Source organism: Podarcis pityusensis (genome assembly GCF_964106645.2).
Source record: "Podarcis pityusensis genome assembly, chromosome: 2".
In the NCBI taxonomy this organism is placed as follows: Eukaryota; Metazoa; Chordata; class Lepidosauria; order Squamata; family Lacertidae; genus Podarcis; species Podarcis pityusensis.
In genome coordinates, this window is record NC_138029.1 from 54,082,322 (window position 1) to 54,105,803 (window position 23,482).

A 23,482-nucleotide genomic window follows, 5' to 3' on the forward strand; every position below is an offset into this window, starting at 1 on the left:
AGAAACCCAGTGAATAGAAATACTTTGTGGCTTGTCTGTTAAAGTTCTGGGTTCTCTTGATGCTTTGGTTCCATTTCAAAGGCAAAGGGGGTGTTGGGTTCAGGAGCTAATAAGGACAGTAAGAGTAATACTCAATGGCTTGGCTTGGGGCCAAGATACTTGAAAATATAGAGGACACAGGGTTAGCCATAGCATATATTTTCCCCCACAAGCGGGAAATACATAGGAATTGGAAACTTGATTTACAATTGGTCCTTTATGGTAGGGATTTAAAATCAGTTATTTATTTTAGATCAATCTGCCTTTCTACAGACCATTGTTTTTGGTAGGGAGCATGCTAGTAATTGCACATTTGTGCTGACTACCAGGAACATTTGACTGGATTGATCAATATAGATTTTTAAAGTCACCAGGAAAAGGGTCAATTTTAAATCAATGAGTTAAACCAAATTTCCACTTTTCTAATTCATCTATTAACATGCATCCTAACTGGTTGTTGTAGCAATTAAAACATCTTCATACAACCTATGAATATAATCCAGAACCTCTGATCATGTAGCCTACATGGCCTTTGTACATAAGGACTTTATGCAGATTTGGAATAGTTTTAAAATTAGGAGTGCCTGGTGCTCTTTCATATGCAAGGACACTTAGCAAGATCACTTACACGAAGATTAAGTAACCAGAAGTTTATTGTTGTTAGCTACATTTATATTCAACCTTTTCTACAAGAAGTATAAGACAGCATGCATAGCTCCCACCTTCCATTTTATACTTACAACAGTCCTACAAGGTAGAGTAGTGACTGGTCTAAAATCACTTCATGGCCAAGTGAAGATTTGAACCCAGTTATCCCCAGCCTCAGTCCAACATTCTAAACACTATATCACACTGTCCATTTCAGTGGAAAAGGGAAATGCTCTTTGGTTGACTTCTAAATATTCATGGCTTCCTCAGTGATAACTAGAATATATATTACATGTGTCATATCTGTAATATGTGATCTTGAAAGTTGCATATGTTTGCCTTTTGTTTCTATTTTTAATACAATATTCCTTCTACAAAGTCAATTGCTTTAAACATGTTTGAACTGAATTTAGATTTTGTTTTAAACCACAAAACAAACGTAACTAATCTTTGGGAGAGAGAAAAAGTTGTTTCAGAGAAAAAAAATGTTTTTTACTGATCCATCCTGTGGTGCATAATCCTCTCCAGATTTTTATAGACACCAGCTATCAAGGAATCTGGCAGAGGTGTTAGAAGTTTCAGTATCAGTCTTGGGGCCATTTCACATATCTACAAACGTGACTTCCATTACAAATCTATGCAGTTAGTCTACATAGAGTGAATGTTTGCCTGTGAATTACTACAAGGATAAATAGATTGTATTCATAGTAGAGCATCAGTGCAGTTTGTCCCATTCATGATAGTGATTTATGCTTGTGAAACATGAAGGGATGAATTGTGCTACCATTCTACCTGTGTACATTCAATCTCAACTAAAAGAAACCCATGCATTAGTATTCCATGTGCACCCTTCTTTTCTCATAAAGTCAGTGTTGTTTTGTGCAAGGATTTTTGGATGGCAGGGGGGAAATGGGAGTTCATGGTGGCTTGCATCTTTTTAAAATCAAGCCATCTGCCTTCCTGATCTTTCTTTTGAAGTCAGACAGTACTAATGTCTCTTCCTGTAGAAACTTGCAGAGGAGTAGCCAAATGAGTCTGTGCTCTTAATAGTTCATGGCAGTGTATGCTGTAATAACTTTTTAATCTTAAAGGTGGTAGATAACTCTTTGCTGTTTATCCTTTTGGTAGAAAACATCTGGTGTGTAGGGTAACATTTATGTGAGAATGAACAAGCAATGAAGTTTCCTGTAGCAACAGAGAGGCATCTTCATTTAACAGGATGCTCAAAGGAGGTAACAGAGAAGGCCTGGGATCTGTGCCAGAATTTCCAAAGAGAATCCAAGATGCACTTAGATTCTTAGTGCTTTTGTTGTGACTCCATGAATGTGATTTCTCTCATCTGTATCTTGCAGATAAAATTTGCCTCAGGCCAACAGTGGCTAATGATGCAGCCTGAAACAGGGTTGGCAGGAAGACATGGCTGGGTGTGGGGAAACAGAAATGAGCTTTGGCAGGATGAACAGTGTGTTTATTGTAATAGTCGGGGAGATCTTGGTAAGCATGCAAAAGCCCTTGAATTAGTCAGGCCCGTTTCCTGATAAGCGCTTCAGTTTCCTCTTTAGTTCCTCTTGCATACGAACAAATCCAGAACTTTCTGTGCCAGAATAGACATGATGTCATTGAATGTGCCATCCCCCACCCTTTTCTGCCTACCAAGTAATGGAGTTGGTGCTGGCCTTCCTCTTTCTTATTTTACTGCTACTAGGGCTCAGCACAAATGATGATAAATGCAAAACTTAAATATCAATGAAACAACCACTAAGGCCATTACATTCCTGTATACCTTCGCTACAGCAACAGTAGAAGAAGAAGAAGAAGAGTTTGGATTTGATATCCCGCCGTTCACTCCCCTTCAGGAGTCTCAAAGCGGCTAACATTCTCCTTTCCCTTCCTCCCCCACAACAAACACTCTGTGAGGTGAGTGGAGCTGAGAGACTTCAAAGAAGTGTGACTGGCCCAAGGTCACCCAGCAGCTGCATGTGGAGGAGCGGAGACGCGAACCCGGTTCCCCAGATTACGAGACTACCGCTCTTAACCACTACACCACACTGGCTCTCGCCAGTAGACCAAAAATAAACTTCTAACTGTGCTGTGCCTCCTCCTTTATTCAGATGCATTAGCATCAGTTACCTCTGCCCTTTAAGAATTCAGAAGGGGGAAAATGTACTTCAGTCAAAAAAGTTAAGTAACTTGCATTCAGCAGTGAGTTAGGACAAGGTGGCAATAAGGGAGGTGCACATAGACCTTTTGTTCCTCTTAAGGTTTTTTTGGGCTGCAAGCATGCAGACAGGGGAAGGCTGTATTGAGCCCTGTCAGAACCATCCCTCTGTGGGTGCTGGTACGAGCAGATTGTTCACTTCTTATTTTCTCCACATCACATAATTTTTTTTATTTGGAGATCACATTTTAGAGCACGGGTCTGAAACTAGAAGATAAAGATTTTTTTAAAAGAGCATTGCAGATCTAGTACTGTACTGTATTAAAACAAACACAGATTGTGCTACAATGTAATTTGCACACACTTGATACATTCTGCTTATGAAATCCTGCCCTGACCTTCAACACTTTCCCACCAGCCCTTTAGTATAGGCAATGTTATTTTGCCACACCTCCTAATTATTCTGTTTGCTTCACAATTTTGGGAAACTTGGTGTCTAGAACTGAAATTGATCAGCCTAGGTGAGATTTTTGTCAAGAGCTTGCTTGTTATTTTGTGCTGAGGAAATCACCAGATAGTCATTATACAGTGGTACCTCGGGTTACATATGCTTCAGGTTACAGACTCCTCTAACCCAGAAATAGGGCTTCAGGTTAAGAACTTTGCTTCAGAATGAGAACAGAAATCGTGCTCCGGTGGTGCGGCAGCAGCAGGAGGCCCTATTAGATAAAGTGGTGCTTCAGGTTAAGAACGGACCTCTGGAACGAATTAACTACTTAACCCAAGGTACCACTGTATTTGTGTTATGTGTACTATTAGAATGCAGAAGTCTTAGGGTAATCTAAGAAACAAGCTGAAATTGTATTACAACATGTGAATAAAACTTGGGGTCCTTTTATGGGAGACCATCTGGATGATACATATGTACCCCTGTCTCTTTCAGATGTGTTGGGCATTTGAAAAATGTTTGTAGGAGGTCTTCCGATAAACTTTTAATTTGGGAGCAAAGCATAACAGCACACCATAAAATCAGTAAAATCACAGGTTGTGTACAAGTGAGAAAGATGATGTTTAAGAACAGAGAATTGTATTTTTTGTCTCATTGCACCTCAGGAATTACAAACTGGAGTTGTTGCTTATTTGAATTTTCACCTGTCCAGGAAGGCCAACTTTATTATAGAAGTAGATGCCATGAAGAATGAAGAGGTGGAGGGGGGGCACTGTTGTTGCCATAAGTTCCCTTCTAATATCTACAAGCCTTGGGTTATTTGGAAGACAGGTGGTGCTGTGGTCTAAACCACTAAGCCTCTTGGGCTTGCCGATCAGAAGGTTGGCGGTATGAATCCCCATAATGGGGTGAGCTCCCGTTGCTCTGTCCTAGCTTTTGCCAACCTAGCAGTTCAAAAGCACACCACTGCAAGTAGATAAATAAGTACTGCTGTAGCAGTAAACAGCATTTCCAAGCACTCTGGCTTCTGTTCTGTTGCACCAGAAGCAGTTTAGTTATGCTGGCCACATTACCTGGAAAGCTGTCTGTGGACAAACGCTGGCTCCCTTGGCCTGAAGCAAGATGAGCGCCACACGCCTTTGACTGGACTTAACCGTCCAAGGTCATTTATCTATTTGGAAGACTAGCAATCCTTAACTAGCAATCTGTATTGTAATGTCTATTCACTTAACTGATATGCTTGGACTATACTCTGAATAACCATGGAACCCATAACAGTAGGGATTCAAGGTTGCAGAGAGTAAAGAAACTAACCAAATGTTTATGTGTAGGTTATTGTAACAGCTATGAAAACAAAGCCTGCCCTTTTTGTGTGAACGGAAATAACTATTCCTGGTTCACGAGTCATGTGTGTCAGCATGGCGCAGCAGCAGAAAGGACCACGGAGGAGCAAAGCATCTGCAAGCTCCCTCTCTGGAAGCCCACTCATTTGTGCTAAGCTAAGTGTGACGTGTGGAAGAGGTGAATGCATTTCAGAAAAGGACTCTGTGTATCCAAGGGAGTATTTCTTGCATTATTTCCCCCTGATTTTTATTACGATGTTTGCATGAGGTCTTGCTTTGGATCTCATTGGGAAGTAAGATTGGTCTATGTATGGGGTAGGTATGGAACAGGGTTTCCCCAGACTTGGATTTCCAGCAGTTTTGGACTACAACACCCATCATGCCTAGCTAGCAGGACCAGTGGTCATGGATGGTAGGAACTGTAGTATAAAAACAGCTGGAGACCCAATTTTGGGTTGTTGTTGGAAACCTTGGGGGGTGACTTCACCTTGGGGGGTGAAGTCAAACTGCTGGAACGTTGCAGCACCTGCTGTGGCTGTAGAGACTGATATGGGAGAGACAAATTTTGTTGCAGCTGGGGTTTCTTTGTAAATAGTGTTTTATACTTTTATTATTACATTGGTTTGGCACTCGTATACATTATGATTTTTTTACTTTTTTGCATATATATTCAAACTTGTTTTTTCACAACTGGTGCTTTTATTTTCCCCTCCTCCCCATTAGTGTTTACTTTTCTCTAGAGCCAGTGACCATCTCATTGGGTTGTTCATGAAGGGGAGGTTTATTCACTTTGGGTTCCCTCCCCTAAATATTCATTTCCACTGCTGCAAACCTTACAGTTCCCTCAAGCTGGTAGCCAAATAGCTAAAACGGAAACAATCATTCAACTTTCTTGAAGCATTTTTAGGAAGCTCATTTTTACAGTGAACTGACCTTTCTACAACATAAAAACATTGCCTTTCATCCAAAATGTCTTAAGGCTGCAGAGTGTGCACGGAGCTTCTCCCAAGGAGGGGCTGCCCCAATTACGGTGTTGGAATGTGTGCAGTGCATGCATGGCATGTAACTGAATCCTTGGCCTGTACAGAGCTGGATGGGCACATTAGTCTGGGGGTCGGGTTTATTTGATTTTGTTGTCTCCTATGACAAAAAGAGAGAGAAAAGATAGTGAAAAGGAAGAAGAGTACTTGCCGAAGTAACAAAAATTGTGGTGTTTTTTTATTTTTTGTAAATTACCTTAGAATTTGAGGCAAGGACATTTTAGTCAAAAAATATTTTGAGTCAGGAATGCAGAAATCAAACATTGTCTGGGTTTCCAGTTGAATGCTGCTTTTAGGCTACCCATAGGCAGCTTCTTGGCCATTGTGAGAACAGGATGCTGGGCTAGATGGACCATTGGCCTGATCCATGACACACAGTGACATGGTAACATCCAAAGGAATAACTTTCATAAATATATTAAAAAAAACTGGTGCAGTGAAAGAGCTCCCCCCCCCCCCGCCCGCCACTGGTGTAAACAGTGGGGATACGAAACTGCCTTAGTTTAACCACCAGGGACCAATTAACTCTTTCTGGAGTCCTTGGGAGTAATTGGTTCTGGCATGTACCAGCTTGCTGCTTGTGGCCCAGTACTGTGGATTATGTTGGTTATTCTATGATGGTCAACCTTTTCAGGCCCAGGACCCACCTTTAGCCCATTTGTGTACCCTCTCTAATTTTTTTAACTTAAATGGTGCTGATATTTTGACTTGCCTTAGGTCTGGCTGTGACCCAGTAATAGATCCCCATCCACCAGTTGAAGATCTATTGTAGGCATGGCCAAACTTGGCCCTCCAGATGTTTGGGACTAAAATTCCCATCATCCCTGACCACTGGTCCTGTTAGCTAGGGATGATGGGAGTTGTAGTCCCAAAACATCTGGAGGGCCACGTTTGGCCATGCCTGGTCTATAGGAAGTTGGTAAGTCTTTCCTTTGGTCCAAGTGTTGAACTAAATCTTTTGCACCTTCCAATGCAGATGATTTTAATGTTGTGAGCCCCCCCCCCCCAAATGTAATGTTGATATGATGGTGCTCAAAATTAGCTTCTACACTGAATGCTGTTAAAAAAGAACTCTCAGAACTGTTCAGTAGTAACAATATCAATAGCATCCAGGTGAAACTGCCGCTTGTTCATGGATAGCAGTGGGATTGCATCAGCTAGCCAGCTCTAGGGAAATGGGCAGATAATTTGTAACTTATGCCAAACAGAGATGGAATTGATTAAAGATTGGGCCTACTTTAACTAAGCACAGTTCATTGGCTTTGTGTTACTCTTTCCATGGACACCCTGTGTTATAAAAAGGAGATGCAAACATATGCATAACATCTGTCAAATAAAAATCTTTTCTTTCTCTTCACAGAGCGACCGTCTTCTCATTAAGGGAGGGAGGATAGTCAATGATGATCAGTCATTCTATGCTGACATTTACATGGAGGATGGTCTTATAAAGTAGGTATACAGTTCCCACAGCCCACTCTTTGTTTTCCTAGTGGTCAGAATATATCTATCTCTTGAAGAGAGGAACGGGATTTCAAAAATTGTTATGTGCAAGTTTATATTGCATGTATACTGTCTTGTTATTCATGTCAAATAGTCTGTGATTAAGTCATTTACAGCACATGGCTTTCTATATCAGTGCATTTAAACTGTCATAGTATTTGGAGACCCTTTGCTAAAGAGAAGAGATGACAAATGTAATTTATGTTTGGTTTCTGGCTTGCCTACTGCATCATAAAAATGACTGTTACATTTATTGCAGTTAAAGATGGTAAAGATTTTCTTAAAAGAAGCTGTGTCTTTAAGATTCTGAGAGGTTTTAGGCAAAAGTTGTTATGGTTTCTGTTTTATCTGGCTTCTGGTTATGTTTATGAAGTCAAAGTAATGACTCCAGTGGTTAAAGGCTGAAATTGTTCTAGTGTGTAAATACATGCAATTAGGATTAAATCCCAGTGCAGTGAGGTTTGAGTTGTGGGATATTTTATAGCCAAGGATCTCAAATGTTCTTTGCCATTAAAGTATAAAAGCAAATATCCAGATTCTTCTGCAGGAAATATTTTTAAAAGCAGCAACAGGGGGAATCAAATAATATTTAAGAGGAGGAAATTGTCCAAGTGTTCAAACCCTGAGGGGAAAAGGCAATTTATTAACTGCTGGTTTGTTGCCAAAAAGAAATTTGGAAAGAGTACCATCTGTAAAATATTTAAAACTCACAAATAATTTTTCAAATGTTGTGAGTTCATTGATACAGAGATGTGGGGTGTTTGTGTTTAAAGGTTTCTTTTTTTATACCCCAAAAATGTATCCCCAAAAGACGTATACAGGCAACAAGCATTTTATGCTTGTTCAGTATGTGTGTAGCTACACACATGTGCATCATTGCAACCTGGAAGTGGCCGGAAAAGGGGGGTCGGAGATGTAACAGGGCTCTGCTGATGTGCACAGGTTAGGAACATAACCCCCGTGCAAAATGGCCATTCTCTGTCGTATCACAAGCTGCCAGATTTGATTTGAATAACTATTTGGTGTAATCAGCATTTTGATGAATGCAAGAGTTGGAATTGCTTCAGTTAAAACTGAACCAGTGTTCTTTGTGTACACAAGGTTGTGTGGGCTTGTAGCCCCCCCCCCCCCGCTTTAAAAAAAGACATTCTGCAATTTGGGCACTTTGGCTTAGAGAAGTGAGTATTAGTGTTATAAAACTTACTCATATGTAAGCACAAAGAGCATGGAATTGTGCACGTATTCAGAAGGGCTAATAGAAGACATTTTGGAGCATATATTTATACTTGTATTCCACTTGTCTTTCCATTATGTATAACAGGATGCCCAAAGCAGATTAAAATCAACATAATTTTCAAAAAATATCAAAATTGAAAACAAAAGCAAACAGCAGTTAAGAAGAAAGGAAATTACAAAAAGCTTCAGCTCAAAATTCAGACAAATTATAAGCTTGAATAAAATTGTCTGTACCTGGCATCTAAATGCCACCAGAGAGGAATCAGCCAGGTTCCCTGGGGCAAGGTCCTCCAGAGTCTTGGCACCACTAGAGGAGGCAATGTTAGAGGAGAGGTAGCTGTAGGGGGGTGGTCGCACTGGGCACGTAACTTTTGGGGCGCAGGAGCAAGCTCCACCACTATTGCTCCAAGGTAGAGTGGGAGGTGGGTGGCTAGATTTTGGCATTGCACAGGGTGCCACTGAAATTTGAGACACCGAGGTCCACCAGTGGTTAGAGGGGGTTTGGATGTGGTAGAGATGTCTTTGCTGGTGAGGATGAGGCCCCCACTGTGCCTGCTGAAAGCACAGTGGAGTGCATTCAACTGCCTAACGTGTTTCTACCAGCATTTACTGTTGTAAGACCCTGAAACAGAACACTGTACACAAGCTGGGATAGGGTTGGTGATGGATCTGCTGGATCCAAAGCAGGCCTGTTTCGTGGAGCTAGCAAAACAAAGTGGAAAATTACAGTCCTTCAGCTTCTACCCTGGCCAGCAGGGCTGTGGATGTGGCAGTGAATCCATTGGTTCACTACCACCCCAGCTGCAACGTGGATTGCTGTGTAAGTCCTTCAGGTCAGGGGAAGATGAGATTCAAGCAAGAAGATAGTATTTCTTGTACTGCTATAGCACAATGAACGTGCTGTTTAAAATTCTGCACAGAATGCACAAGGCTATGTCAGTGGATGTCCAAATACATAGCGAACTCATTGTCAACTCCCTGGGAAAGGTTTTTGTTTGTTTCATAGAACTTTTTGATGGTGGTGGAATTGCAAAACTCTGGCAGAACTTAAGAACAGTTCAGCAGCTGTGTCCATTATATTTGGGAGTTTTCATTTTTTGCAACAAGTAATTCTAACTTTTAGACCTTAAGGACTTGAGAATTGTTTTTGCATATGGAGACAGGGCTTTTAAAAATATTTTTTTAAAAGCTTTCTTTTTACCTCCTATTTATTTACAACAAAATACAAGTTTGTTTATTTTTAACATCCAGACAAAATTCTCATGGAATTAATCGGTTGCAAATTGTACAATTGGTGCTTTAATTTTTGTGGTAGTAAATAGAGGTGGGAGCTTGATCTTTTTTCAGTTATTTTTTATGTTTATTTTGGAGCAACCTGATCTCATTATACCTTTTAATGGTGTGAATGAAGAGTGATTGCATCCAGTAAAGCTGATGTTGCAGTAAGTTCAGGACTGACAAAAGGAAATGCTTCTTCACATATTTAACTTTTGGAATTCACTGCCATAATATTTGCTTCAATGCTTCTTGCTTACAGCCACTGCAGTGCTGTAAGCTTGGATGAGGGAAACTGAGGTTTAGATCCCTGCTCAGCTGTGAAGCTTACTGGGTGAACCTGGGCACCTTTCATTCTGTTGGATGATTGTGGGCACCCTGAGCTCCTTGAAGATACAATATATAAATGCAACGAATTATCCTAATTCATGAAGGTTGGTCTGTGAACAGCTGTGAATAGCCATGCTAGCTGCCCTAAATGACACCATGTTTAGAGGCAGTATGCTTCTCAATTTTGAATCCAGGGGATAAGCAGAGGTTGGCCATCACAAAAAAGGAAATAAATCCCAACAATCTGAAGTCTTGATAAAAAGATTGGGTTCAAAAAATAGTTGCAAACTAATGTAAACACACGCAGAGAGAGAAACAGAGAGAGAGAAGGGCAGGATTCACCTAACAAGCCCCTTCAGCAGAAGCACAAGGACTCCTGCTTGCACAATGGGACTCCCCCCCCCCTTTCCCTGTGTACCCATCAAAATTGGCTCAAATCAGTCAGGAGAGCCCCCAGAACAGCAGAAAGAGGAGAGGGGGGTTGTTCTATCTGGCAAGCTGAAATGCTTACACAGATGGAATAGAACAGTGTTGAATTCCACCAAATATAATTTAATGGAATCTAATGACAATTAAAAACAAACAATGCTATTTATAACCAAAGCAAAAGCATACAAATGCAAACATTGTATATTAGCAAAATAACTGAACAGATGTAGCTCATAAGATATCATAGATCGCTGGAATGTCAAGAAACAAAACAAATAAAACTTGCAAACTATCCCAAGACTCAAAGATACAGTGGTGCCTCGCAAGACGAAATTAATTTGTTCCGCGAGTTTTGTCGTCTTGCGATTGTTTTCGTCTTGCGAAGCACGGTGTCGGGAAAGTTTTGGAAAAGCTTCAAAAATCACCAAAGTCTTTAAAAACCTCAAAAAAGGCTACCACACCGTGTTCTATGAGTTGCTCCTCGAAGTCAAGTCGCAACTGTATTAACGGTGTTAAGAAAAAGGAAACAAACTTGCAAGACGTTTGCATCTTGCGAAGCAAGCCCATAGGGAAAATCGTCTTGCGAAGCAGCTCAAAAAATGAAAAACCCTTTCGTCTAGCGAGTTTTTCGTCTTGCGAGGCATTCGTCTTGCGGGGCACCACTGTATTTTGATATTGGTCTTCCTCACTGGTCTTTACTATGTGTATGAAAACTGCTTGGTGGAAAAAGTAACTGTAACTCAACAAACACAAAGCCAAATGTACAAATTAAGAAAGTAACACCACCTGCTGATACAAAATATAATAATAAATATTATTATTTATTCAAAACAATGCATTTACAAACTCAGAAGCTGCCTTCCTAAATGGAGCCTTAAAAGAGCAGAAAACATATCAAGTTACAATAAACTATACAGTGAAGAAAAACAATATATTGTTAATATAAATTCCATCTTTCAAATGATACTTACAAATATCTTTTAAAAACTAATGTTAGAACTGCTTCATAAATGTCATAACTTTCTACATGAATATAATTTCCATGTAGGAAATTGATTGCATGTACCTCACGGTATGTGATACACACCATGTCTGTTTCTCCATCATGAGAAGCTTTAGCTTGTTCTGTGATATATACATGTGATGAAACAGAAACATTTGCTAAGTGTGATAGGGTATATATAGGGTACATGAAATTTCCCACATGAAAATGATGTAAATTGTCCAATTACATATATCTAGCTTCCCTTTCCAACATTTTGGTCCATATGTCTTACAATGACACCGTATACCAAAAATACCATTAATATTGAAATTCACACACAGTGAAAATCCAATCCATAATCATAAAGACACTAGTCTTTTGATTACCAGAAAATATTTCACGGCTTTGTATAAGTCCAGCAGATGCCCATATTGTTGGTGCCTGAATCTCTGAAGCCTTGGGAGAAGTACATTCTTCTCTGAGAAGGGTGTTCATGGGTGAAATGACCCGTAGTCAAGCTGAAGCTTGGCTTGTAAACCTTGGGAATTGCTCCCCCTAGTTTTTAAAACAGGAGGCTACTATACTCCATACCAAATGGAGAATATTTTGCTTAACTAATCAAAATTAACTGTAAAAAGACAGACAAACCAGCAGTAACAGGCTTCTTTCTAGTTAGTAGGAGCAGAAATGCGGGACACTCACTGCAACAGCCTGTCTGGAAATCTGGGTCTCTGCCAAACAGCTGCACATGTGGCAGGCACAATTTGACATTTCAGGGGTACTGCTAAACTCATTCACTTGCTGCCCTTCCTTGTGGTATGACAAATGTAGGAAGGGCTGAGTATCCTCTTCTTGCCCACAAGTGCCAGTCACATAGTCTTCCTACCTCTTTGCAGCTGTTAGGTAGAGTCCTGGTTTTCCATTTTTGGGTTTCTATCAATGTGTGGTTCTTCTGGCATTAGTATACTAATGTATTGAATTCAGGTATTTGGCTTCTTAAATATGTACTCTTCTAATAGGCAGGTCAAATAAAGAAATGTTTGATGAAATTCACTCAAATCCTAACTCTTTTGCAAAAGGAGTATAAAAAACATATATTTGCTCCATTATTGTAATACTTTACTTTACAGCCTAAAGTAGCTAAAATGTATAAGAGAAATCTGTACTAAATATGCTGGTTTGCTGATCAGTTATGGTGGATGAAAGAACTGTCTTATTGTGGAATAAATTGCACTCGACATTTGTCATTGTAAACGTGTTTATCAGACTGGTTTGTTATTATTTAATCAGGCAAATTGGAGACAACTTGATAGTCCCTGGCGGAGTGAAGACCATAGAAGCCAATGGAAGGATGGTTATCCCTGGAGGGATTGATGTCAACACTCATTTGCAGATGCCATACAAGGGGATGACAGCAGTGGATGACTTTTTCCAAGGGACAAAAGCAGCCTTGGCGGGTGGGACCACCATGATCAGTAAGTACAAGGGTGGAGGGGGGCTCTCTTTGTGACTTCCTCGACAGTTTGTGGGTCTTCTAAACATTACCTTCATTTTTTATTATTACAAAACTTGTTTCTCGTGCATAATATGGTGCTAGGTGTAGATATAATGTTGGTTATATTTAAGATAGGGTGAACGTTTTACAAGTGGAAAGTACAGTTCATCGAGTGTCCTTCTACATGCTCCCATCAGTCCCAGCCAGAGTTGTGGTCCATTACCATCTACCACATCAGTCATCCTTGCTGTAGAACATATTGAGGGCTGCCTCAGAAGCTCAATAATTGCCATTATTGGTTCATAGTTGTTTATTTCTATAGTATTTAAAATGTTTAAAAATGCTTGAAAACTGCTCTACTCATTGCAGCTCCATTGGTCATCAGATGTAATGGATGATGCATATTTATTTTTGTTTTTCCTCCATGGAAATAATTTGGAGCTAGAAAGTGTGTAGTTATGGCAAATGAACTTCAGTACACTCCAAAGCGAGATGAAGTTTGTGCTACAGCTTCCATGGAAAAATCAGACTTTCTGGAAAAACTTACTGAAGTGTAAGGATTTATGCAATAACCCAACTTAGCTTCATTATACTGTGAGATTTTTGTTGAAGGTCTTGTTTGCTAAAATATCAAGATTTAATCTTTTATTCAATGGCATTTCAGCAGTTTAACAAAGAATAAACGTCCACAAAATTGTGATTTAAAAATAATAATAGTAGAGCATGCCTCAGAAGACAAATCAATCTCCCAGCATGCCTAGGAAGTAAACTAAAATGGGAGAGCAATTCTTGCTTCTTGTTTTCAGAATGTTCTGGTTCATAGCTTGATGGTTCTGCAGGGGTTTTTTGGCTTATTGAGTCATAGGACAAGTTGCAAGTGTGACTGCAGTTGGTTGAAAATGTTTTACTTCCTGCTCCTTCATTTTTGTGTTGAAAGAACTGCAGTATCTGCCGCAGTGTCTGTTGCATGTAATAACTGCAGTAGAAATTGAGGATTACGTCAGGGGCAATAAAAAGGTAAATTAAGCTGCATGTTAGGAAGAAACTTTCTTCTTTTTTTAATGAGTCGTAGTGAGGGAAAGAGATGAGGCAACCTGCTACTACTTCCCGCTCACTTCTTAGCAAAAGCCTGCTAAAAGCACCTGGTATAATGCCAGGAACTATTAATCCAAAGCACAGTGCCCTATTTTTTCATTCTTCCTTCTGGTAAGTGCACTCTAGACATATCTGAGAAATTACAAGCAGTAAGATGAGACATGCTCTCTTGGTTCAATTGCTTATACCCAAATTGTCAAACATGGTAGAGGTTCCTGCGTTGAGAATGCCTGGACAATGACTGCTCTTTATAGTTCTAAAATATTCCTATCTCTGAAGTATCTTCTCTGTTTCTTCTTTACCCGGATTCCTTGCTATTAACTTTGTTGCCTAAGTAGTCCTCTATATCCATTTACAGTGTGCTCCATCACAAAAATAAATATTGAAATAATGCTGCATCTGTTCTTTTGGTGGTGAAAACATTGCCCCAAACAGCATAGTGACTGAGACTTTGAAAAACTGTTTAGCTGGTTTCTGTGGTACATTGTGTCTTGTAGAATGCTGGGAAACAGCATATTTTTTGAAGAATCCATGAAGTTGGCTATTAGGAGTTCAGGAGTCTTTGGGCTACAGAAGACATACTGTATTTACTCGAGTCTAATGCACCATCAAATCTAATGAGCACCTCAGTTTTCGGAACCTTGAAAACTAAAAAAGGATTTGCTGGTGAATGTAAATGTGCTATCAAATCTAATGCCCACCTTAATTTTCGCAACATAATTTGGCCAAAAAAGGGGGAACATTAGATCAGAGTAAATACGGTAATTGTTTCGCGGGAAATCTCCAGACAGAAGGGGAAAGCATAAGACCTTCATTCTTTACTACAACTTGCTGCCTTTGTTCACAGTTGATCATGTTGTTCCTGAGCCCGAGTCCAGCCTCATAGAAGCATATGAGAAGTGGCGAGAGTGGGGTGATGGGAAGGCTTGCTGTGACTACTCCCTGAATGTGGACATCACCCACTGGAATGACAGTGTCAAACAAGAAGTGCAAACACTCATCAAAGAAAAAGGTTCGTCAATGCCAGAGGCCAATCCCTTGTCTTCCCACATTCTAATTGTATGTTAGAATATATAGTGCATGATTCTGTGCTGAGATTTGTTGGGTCCGTCCAACCACAGTTTTCTTACTATCTCCTTTGAGTGATATTAATTGTTCCCCAGTTGTATGATAAGTAACTCTTGATTCTACGTAATAATTATCTTAGTGTAGAAAATGGCTTACAAATCATAGTACTGATGTTATTTGGTATTGCAATACCAATACATCAACTGGTTCAATCTCTCTTTGCATGCTTTCTTCCAGGCTACTAAATCAGTGTGATCCTGAAAGTGTCCTCTCATATTTGTTAGATTTCTATAAGCAGCACTCCGAAAGGTGGCCACATGCCCAATAAATATTTTCCCTTTTCTTAAGCTTTTGACTACATTTAAGATTCAACAGAGCTTTAGCTAGATAACTTCAATGTTTCAGAGAATCAACTAACAGGACAATAAACAGAAAATTTCCCTTTGCTGCTGGCTCTTGCCAAAGATTCCCATTCCATTATGTGTGAGTAATTCCTCACATGACTAGTGGAGTACCGATTTAGAATGACGTGAAGTAGAGAATAAAATCTTATTTGCCAACTTTTCTTCTTGTATAATCTTTTGCTTTAGGTGTTAACTCTTTCATGGTTTACATGGCCTATAAGGATTTGTACCAGATGTCAAATACAGAGGTAAGAACTAAGCTGTTCAACTGTGCTGTATGCATAGCTTATCAGCCTTTTTAAAGGGTTAATACTGTGTTTTAATTTGTGATTTTGAGCCTTCTTGGTGGCCTCATGTAGGACTAAATGCCAGGACAGAAATTATCTTGCCAGTAAAAATGTCCATCAATGATTTGTGACAACTACAATCTAATACAAATACTGCTCCTCCCCATTTTTTTTATGAGGGCTACACAGTGCCTCACAAGACATCTGATTAAGAGGCAACAACACATGTGAGTGCAGCTAGGATTTATATGCTTCAGCCAGTAGTCCTTTAGTGTGGACATCTAGTTCCTTCTCCTGAGCTCTCACTATTTTTCTTCCTTTATTCTTAAGTGGTAGTTGACTGAATTGGTAGCCCTTTCAAAGTCCAGTGCTAATAACAATAAATAAAGAAATAAAATCTCTGCTAATCAACATGCAAATGTTGAGCCACATGTTTTCTAATGTTGGCTTTCTTGCTAATTTCTCTTTTTCAGTTGTATGAGATATTTAGTTTCTTGGGAGATCTTGGCGCAGTAGCTCAAGTTCATGCTGAAAATGGAGATATCGTTGCACAGGTGATGTTGTTCTATCTTCTCTTTGACCAAAGCACATATTGTAAGCAGAAATAATGTATGTATACTAGTGTAAAACATGACATATTGTACAAATGTATTCTGAGAGAGCCAGGTGGGTCCTTAGATCCCAATCAGGTAGAGATTGTAAATGCCTGAATTAAGTTTCTGTCCTTCAACTGGAAATTCTAACCAGTTAAGTAGGATTATGTTGTCTGAATACTGTATAGTTTGTCTTCTGTCTTCTGATTAATCAGCAGAACTGGTAATGTACCAAAATTCTGAGACTTATAGTCATTGTGGGCAAGCATATTATCCAGATGTACCTGGGTTTTGCAGATATTTATCAGTGGCTTTAAATCTTGATTTCAGCACTATAGTTCTACTATAGTGTTTTGTTCCAAAAATTGTTTTGTAAATGCTAGCTTATGTAAAAGCTTAATAAGTTTTTAAAAAACTATAATAAGCTGACAGCCAAGGCTATATAACATTTAACTACAGTCATTCCTGTATTAGGATAGGTTAACCACAGTAATCCAAGCTCTGGTAACCACACATTTAGACTTTGCTCTATGCAACATATTCAGATGACTGTAATGTACTCAGATTTACTCCTTAATAACAATTCTTAAATCTGTTTCTTAACTTCATTCTGTTTATATTCTTTAGGAGCAAGCTAGGATGCTGGAGATGGGAATAACTGGCCCAGAGGGCCATGTACTTAGTAGGCCAGAAGAGGTAAGATGTCACTGATGAATCAACAAACACCCTTCGGACAGATTGTTGCTGCTGCACACTCAATTTTGCAGTAGATGGTTTAAGTTCCCAGTGCTAACATGAACCAGTGCAGTTCCAAAAGCAACCCACAAGTCCTGCCTGGGCGAACTGGGCATTCCATAGCACATTCCTGCAGCTTTGCTTTTTATAGTCTTGAGAAACAAGTCAGTGAAAATTAGGGTAATTAAAAGCACTCTCTAGCGGTGCATCTGCATTGTAAAATAATTGTCTAGAAATTTACCAGTATCTCATTTCTGCTTACAGCTAATATTAGCATCCAGGTTCTTTATTATTTGGCCTGTTAATCCACATTTTAGTTTAAGGCTGAATTTTATACTATCACTTGTGGTAATGAGGGTTGTTTTTTTGACAGAATAAACACCCTTCATACATTCCTAGCACTATAGTCAGGGCTGGCCATGGTAGTTTTGCAGCACTAAGAGCAAAGGAAATTACTATGTTTAAATAGGTATAACTTTATACCCATAGGGAGCAGGAATGGTAGGAGCATTACATTTGCACATAATACTTTCATTACTATAATTGTCCTAAAATAGGAAGGTCAGTGTACGTTAAATGCTAAGATGCTTCTACAGCTGGCTTTGGAATAAGGTATCTTCCATTCATCTTGGTAGGGTGTAACACATTTTCTCTGCTTACTATATTTTTGTGGTTGGTTTTGGGGATTTTTGAGAAAAAGGACAGGAATTCTGAAACTTATGTAAGTTGTTTGCCCAGGCAGCTGTCCCGAGTCTCTATAGTGCTGCTGCTGTTCTAAGGTTGCTGGACTTCATGGACAGTCTCCTTACTCCTGACTCAGAACTGTTTTGTGGGGAGGATGATGTGTTAACCACACATATGGTTTCCTTAGCACACATCCTGATGGCACATGTGGTATGGTTTTTGGACCACAAGCCTCAGTCATTACCGAATAGTTGCAGCCATGTGGAAAACACACCACTTTGGTTATCTGGAATGTTGCACAAAGCAGCCATTCAAAAATATATTATTTGGGATTCCTTTAAATTTCTAGGATAAAGCTACTCCATAATTCAGAGAAATCTGAACATGTCTGGGGTATAATTGAGATTCCGTGTGTTGTAGATTGGCGGGGAGCAAGTTGGCTGTCCTGGGGCTGCAATTCCCCATCACCCTGATGAAGATCTTAATTGCCTATTTCCTCTAGACTTAAAGCTGAGAAGCTACATATCTAAAGCATGCTTCCTTTAAGCATACAAGACTGCACCATACTACTGTACAAAGTTCCACATTGTTTTTGTATTTGGATGTTAATTTGTTTTTCAAATTTGTAAGCAAATACCTTGTTGAGCACACCACCAGTCTCCTTCCTCCAGGAAAGCAACAGTGCACATACACAGCAGCTGCAGCACTCTTCCGTCTTCCTCTAGCTGGCTGGTCAAGTGTGTAATAAAAGGCATGTCTTGAATCACTTGCTATGAAGCTTTTTTTCATTTTCAGCAGAATTAGTTCATAAAGAATCACCTGCTATATAACAAAATGCTTAAATATTCTCAGGCTGGCTCATAACAGTGAAATAATACATTCAGAACATTTATTGCAACAATATTTTGCAAAAAGTTCAGTTTTTATCCCTGTGGGCAGCAAGTGATTTTTGAAGGTTGCTCATAGCTGCCTTCACCTGTGGAACAGGGAATTGTGGTTTGGAAATATTTCAAACTTATCTTTGCTTGGAGGTTATTTATGTTTTGCATTTTCTGGTGTGTCTCATAAACATCCTTGTGCTGAATTTCCAGCATCCCAGCCGTGTAGCAGTTAGGTCTCAAATAACATTAGATATTCAGATTCTAAAGGGGGGGGGGTGTGCACGTAAGTATGTTACTCTTGGCAAGTCCCTTTACAATGCTGACAGATGGAATTTAAATCATTTCCTCAGCAATTGGCAAGACAGCCAATTGTATATTCTTAAGTAAGACAGCCCTAAGAATTGTATTCACATATGCTTGACACTTTGTTAGAGAAGAAATTGTTTCAGCATAGGCAGATGGTTGAGTAAACAACTTTTCAAACTTTGATTCCTTGGTTCCTTTACAAGCTTGCCTAAAGTCGAACCTCTACTTACCACTGCCTCTTCTTACTGTATATGGTTTGTTTCAGGACACTCTTTTATTTTTTTCCTTTCCTTTTTAAAATATCAGTATTTAAGCTGTTGGCAGCCAGAAGGTATTTTAGATTATGTCAGCCTGAACAGTGAATGATGTAATGCTCCAAAGATATCTTACTTGCTGAAGTGTTGAAAGTTATAACAGCAAGCAAGATATGAAAATTACAGGCTTCTGATGTCATGGGAGGCAGCAGGGACCAATAGGAAGGGAAAACAGTCATCATAATTGGGTTGGAACTGCATCCTAAACAAATAACCAGCAGAAAACCATCCTCTTTTCCAGTACAGCCATTGTTAAGTAACAAAATAGACTCAGGCTGCATGCCCTATTCAGTAAATAAGCTAAAGCTTTAGTTCAAAATCAATTTTAATCAGTGAGGGTTAAACTTGAGGACTGAGAGATAGGGAGATGAGGAGAAGAGAGAAATTGTTGTAATTGTGGATTGTACATATAATAATAATGAAATTGGCAAATTTTGGGTTTGTAGCTCACAGTTATATGGCTCAGGTAGTTTGATTGGCTCTGCAAGAGATGTATGCTGTTGCTTTAGAACAGCTGCTAATATCTTCTCAATGTTAACTGTTAATAAAAATGATATACAATTTATCACCACTAACAAATTAGGGAACTCCATTTTTTCCTTTTTGCTGCTTCTTTGGAACCATTCGTAGCCTAAACAGTCTCTCTGTGAATTATTATATTCATTTCTATCCTGCCTTTCCTCCAAACTGGTACCCAGGGTGGCTTTTGGATAAAAATATAAAAACACAAGATAAATTATTCCTCCTCCTTTCCCCCTGTTAAGTAGCTGACTGCTGTATGGAGCATAGCTCTCTATCTAGCAAACACAGGTTTCATTTACTAAATGGGTTCAATAGGGAATACAGGGTTAATGCACAAGCTGAGCTTAGACATAATAGTCTCACATAGCAGGTTGTGTTAGCTTTGATCTTTCAAGGCCAAAACTGCTACTGTGCATGATTTGCAATGTTTTCTATTGCAAAATGCATGAACTACTATGAACAAAGGAGTCTTTGGAGAGAGAGGACAGTTGTGCAAGAAACACCCATCACACATAAAATAGAAAGTTGATACTGTGTTGGGTAGAATTTGGAAAGGTTAGTGAGGGAAGCATTTTAGAATTTAATGCTTCTGCTTTGTTCAGGATTTGAGGATTATTCTTTTCTTGCTGTTCCAAACTTTCTTAAGGGAATGGAAAGGTCATGCTTTGAAGTGGAATATATTGTGTCATGCAAAGTTACTGAACTCCTTTGCTGTTTTCTTGAGCTCACAGTCCCTTCTCTGTTTCAGCTGGAGGCTGAAGCTGTCTTCCGTGCGATCACCATTGCCAGCCAGACCAACTGCCCCTTATATGTGACCAAAGTGATGAGCAAGAGTGCTGCTGACCTGATTTCACAGGCCAGAAAAAAAGGTGAGCAGCTGCATCTTTATTACCTGCCCATGTTACCTTACTTACAAGGTTTGCTAGAATGGCTGTAGCCTCAGAATGACTTTAAAAAAGGAAACCAGTATAAAAACAACTAGAATAAGGGTGATCATCTTGTGGACTACAACTCCCAGCAGCCCCAGCCAAAACGGGAGGGCCACATATTAAGCACTCTTGAACCAGAAAAACAAAAACCAATAGCACAGAAGCAGCCAATTAAAAGAATACAAAAACATAACTGAAATAGACCAAGGGCCACAAATCTTCCCCTAAAGAAGGTTTTCATGATCCTCCTGAAAAGCAGTAAGCATGGTGGGAAGTGAATTCACTTGGAAGAGGATCCTACCATCAAGGAGGCCTGCTTATTTCAGCCTGCTTACATCAGATGAGGCTCTTTATCAGCTATTCCTTTAACACTGTCCTTCAAAGGGGTCAGTGCTTTGTTCCGTTCTTCAGATAATTCCTTTTTAAATTTATCCAAGATTCCCTTTGCCAGCTCAATGTCTTCCTTACATAGTCTGTGTTTTTTGGCACCATTGTGGGTCCGTCTTCAATGTCATCAGAACCCATCTATTGAGTCAGTTTATGATGTTAAAATGAATCTTCAGAGTCCGTTCTTTCACTCATTGTGATATATCCTTCTCAGGGTCAGTGTTAAATCTAAATAGTTTCAGGATTTGGGGTACATTTAATCTGTTATTTCATCTGGTTAAGGAGGAGAGAGCTGCTCAGCCTGCCATCTTTATCAGTGATGTCACTTCTCCCCTTGGACTAGTTGACAGGATATTTGAACCTTGATTTCCCAAGTCCTAGTCTGACACTCCTTTAAGGAACCCTGGGTTTAGAGCTTTAAAGGCAGTCTGATTTGTCCTTGTAAGACCCGAAGTCGATGTAGTTCTTTAAGCATAGGTGATATATGTGCTCTGCAGCAGATTCTAGTTATGGCTGCCATATTCTAGAGCTAGATTAACTGAGGATGGCACTGACTTTTATAAATGTGTACTTCTGCCAACAGAAGCAGCTGCAGGCCTAGCTCCCCCTCTCCCCTTCTGTAAAATGTATTGTCCTTGCCCTAAATCTCTGTTGTTATTTTCACCATCAGGTAATGTAGTGTTTGGCGAGCCAATTGCAGCCAGTCTTGGAACAGATGGAACACACTATTGGAGCAAAAACTGGGCAAAAGCTGCTGCATTTGTGACCTCCCCTCCTCTGAGTCCAGATCCAACAACCCCTGATTACATCAACTCCTTACTGGCCAGGTTGGTTATAGCGAGAAAGGGAAATACTCTCTCTTGCAACCAGTCCTATGGAAACTGAGTAATAAGATGATGCTTGGAGCTAACATAAACAGGAAAGTAATGAACTGCACCCACTCAACTGGGGACTTTCCAGATTCTATTTATATTGCCTTGTTCATTTGGAGGATTCTGAGGTGTTGCTATTGCAAGTGCGCATTTGCATCTGGAATAGCTCATAAGACAGCTTCAAACTGAGGACAGCGGTGATGCTGAAAAAGAAGGGATATTTACTAAAAAAAATAGACCTATAGAAAAACAAAAGAAGTGGGTCATTTAGCACTGGGGGTAGTTAGCTGAACTGCATGTTGGCATAGACATGGATTAGTGAGCATCCAGAAACTAGAAATAAGGTTTTATATTTGGAAACAGTGAGGTATATTTCAGATTTCAAGTTTGGAAATAGTGAGGTACATCTTACATTTCAAATTGTATGCGTTGACTGGCAACTTGAAGAGAAGACTGAATAAACTAGGTGTGAGTTGTATTAAAACTGACCAACATGGAAAAAATATTTCATAACACATATGAAGTGGCCAAGTCCTGGAAAAAAGGAACCATGCCTGCTTTTCTTAAACTCCCTGCTCAATATTCTTTTGGATATAGTCTTTAGGAGAATCGCCTGCCTGTTAGTTAGCTAGTTTTTAGCAGAACAAATCTGACTGACACAAATCTCTCTTTGTAGTAAAGCAGACATATGGCACCAAATTATTAAGAGGAGATGGAGATTATCATTGGATTAGGACTTGTGTTCTGAAGCCCAGACTGAGGCCATGAGGCTCAGAGACTCTTTGAATCAGAAAATCAGACACAGGGTCCATCTGGAAGGCAAACAATCTCTATAGTTTCCTTTTTTAGTGTTTAGACAAGGCTTTAAGCCCCCCCCCTTTTTTTTCTTAATTACCGTGCATCCTTTCAGCTAAGTCCCCGGCAGCTAGCAGACGCCAGGAAGCAGGAAGTTTCCATGGAACTCTTTGCATAGTCTTTGGTATGATTGTTAGGCCATGACCATTGTTTGTTGCTGCCCTCTAGAGCCACAAGCAGATAAATACAATGGACGAAAGCAAATGACTTAGTGTCTTTAGACACCACATGAACTTTGAAACAAATTTAAGTTAATAGGTTATGCTAAAAGCTTGTTTCATACAGTAGTTGAAATACTTTGGATTATGTGGGTCAAGGTTTTGTTACATTGCAAGAAAGGGTAGAATAGAAGCAATGTAGCAATTCTGTCATAGACGAAATCTGGATGCCTTTCCAATAAAAGATTCTAGGTGTGGCTAAAGTAATAAAGTCTTTATCTTTACCAGGAAGTAGACAAACCAAGAAGCAGATGCTTTAGGCAGCCAACCAATTTTATTTCTCTCTCCTTCACATAACATTTTGACAGTCTGTCGTTGAAGATTTCACTGCTAGTGGGCAATCTCTTGTGACTCCAGTATGCAATTTTCACACTGAGAGCTGGTTCTAATCATATGGTGTTCTAAA

At 39.6% G+C, this 23,482-nt stretch overlaps 1 protein-coding gene across 4 annotated transcripts in view; it reads left to right on the forward strand.

Annotated features, from left to right (window-relative positions):
• Positions 1-23,482, forward strand: part of DPYSL3 (dihydropyrimidinase like 3) — a 53,797-nt gene that overhangs the window by 24,762 nt on the left and 5,553 nt on the right. For all 4 annotated transcript variants that reach the window (XM_080997189.1, XM_080997190.1, XM_080997191.1 and 1 more), the window contains exons 2-9: positions 7,037-7,125; positions 12,722-12,906; positions 14,869-15,033; positions 15,680-15,741; positions 16,254-16,334; positions 17,001-17,069; positions 20,564-20,684; positions 21,802-21,958. In XM_080997189.1, the coding sequence (XP_080853315.1) occupies positions 7,037-7,125; positions 12,722-12,906; positions 14,869-15,033; positions 15,680-15,741; positions 16,254-16,334; positions 17,001-17,069; positions 20,564-20,684; positions 21,802-21,958 (929 nt within the window). The remainder of the gene's footprint in view (positions 1-7,036; positions 7,126-12,721; positions 12,907-14,868; positions 15,034-15,679; positions 15,742-16,253; positions 16,335-17,000; positions 17,070-20,563; positions 20,685-21,801; positions 21,959-23,482) is intronic.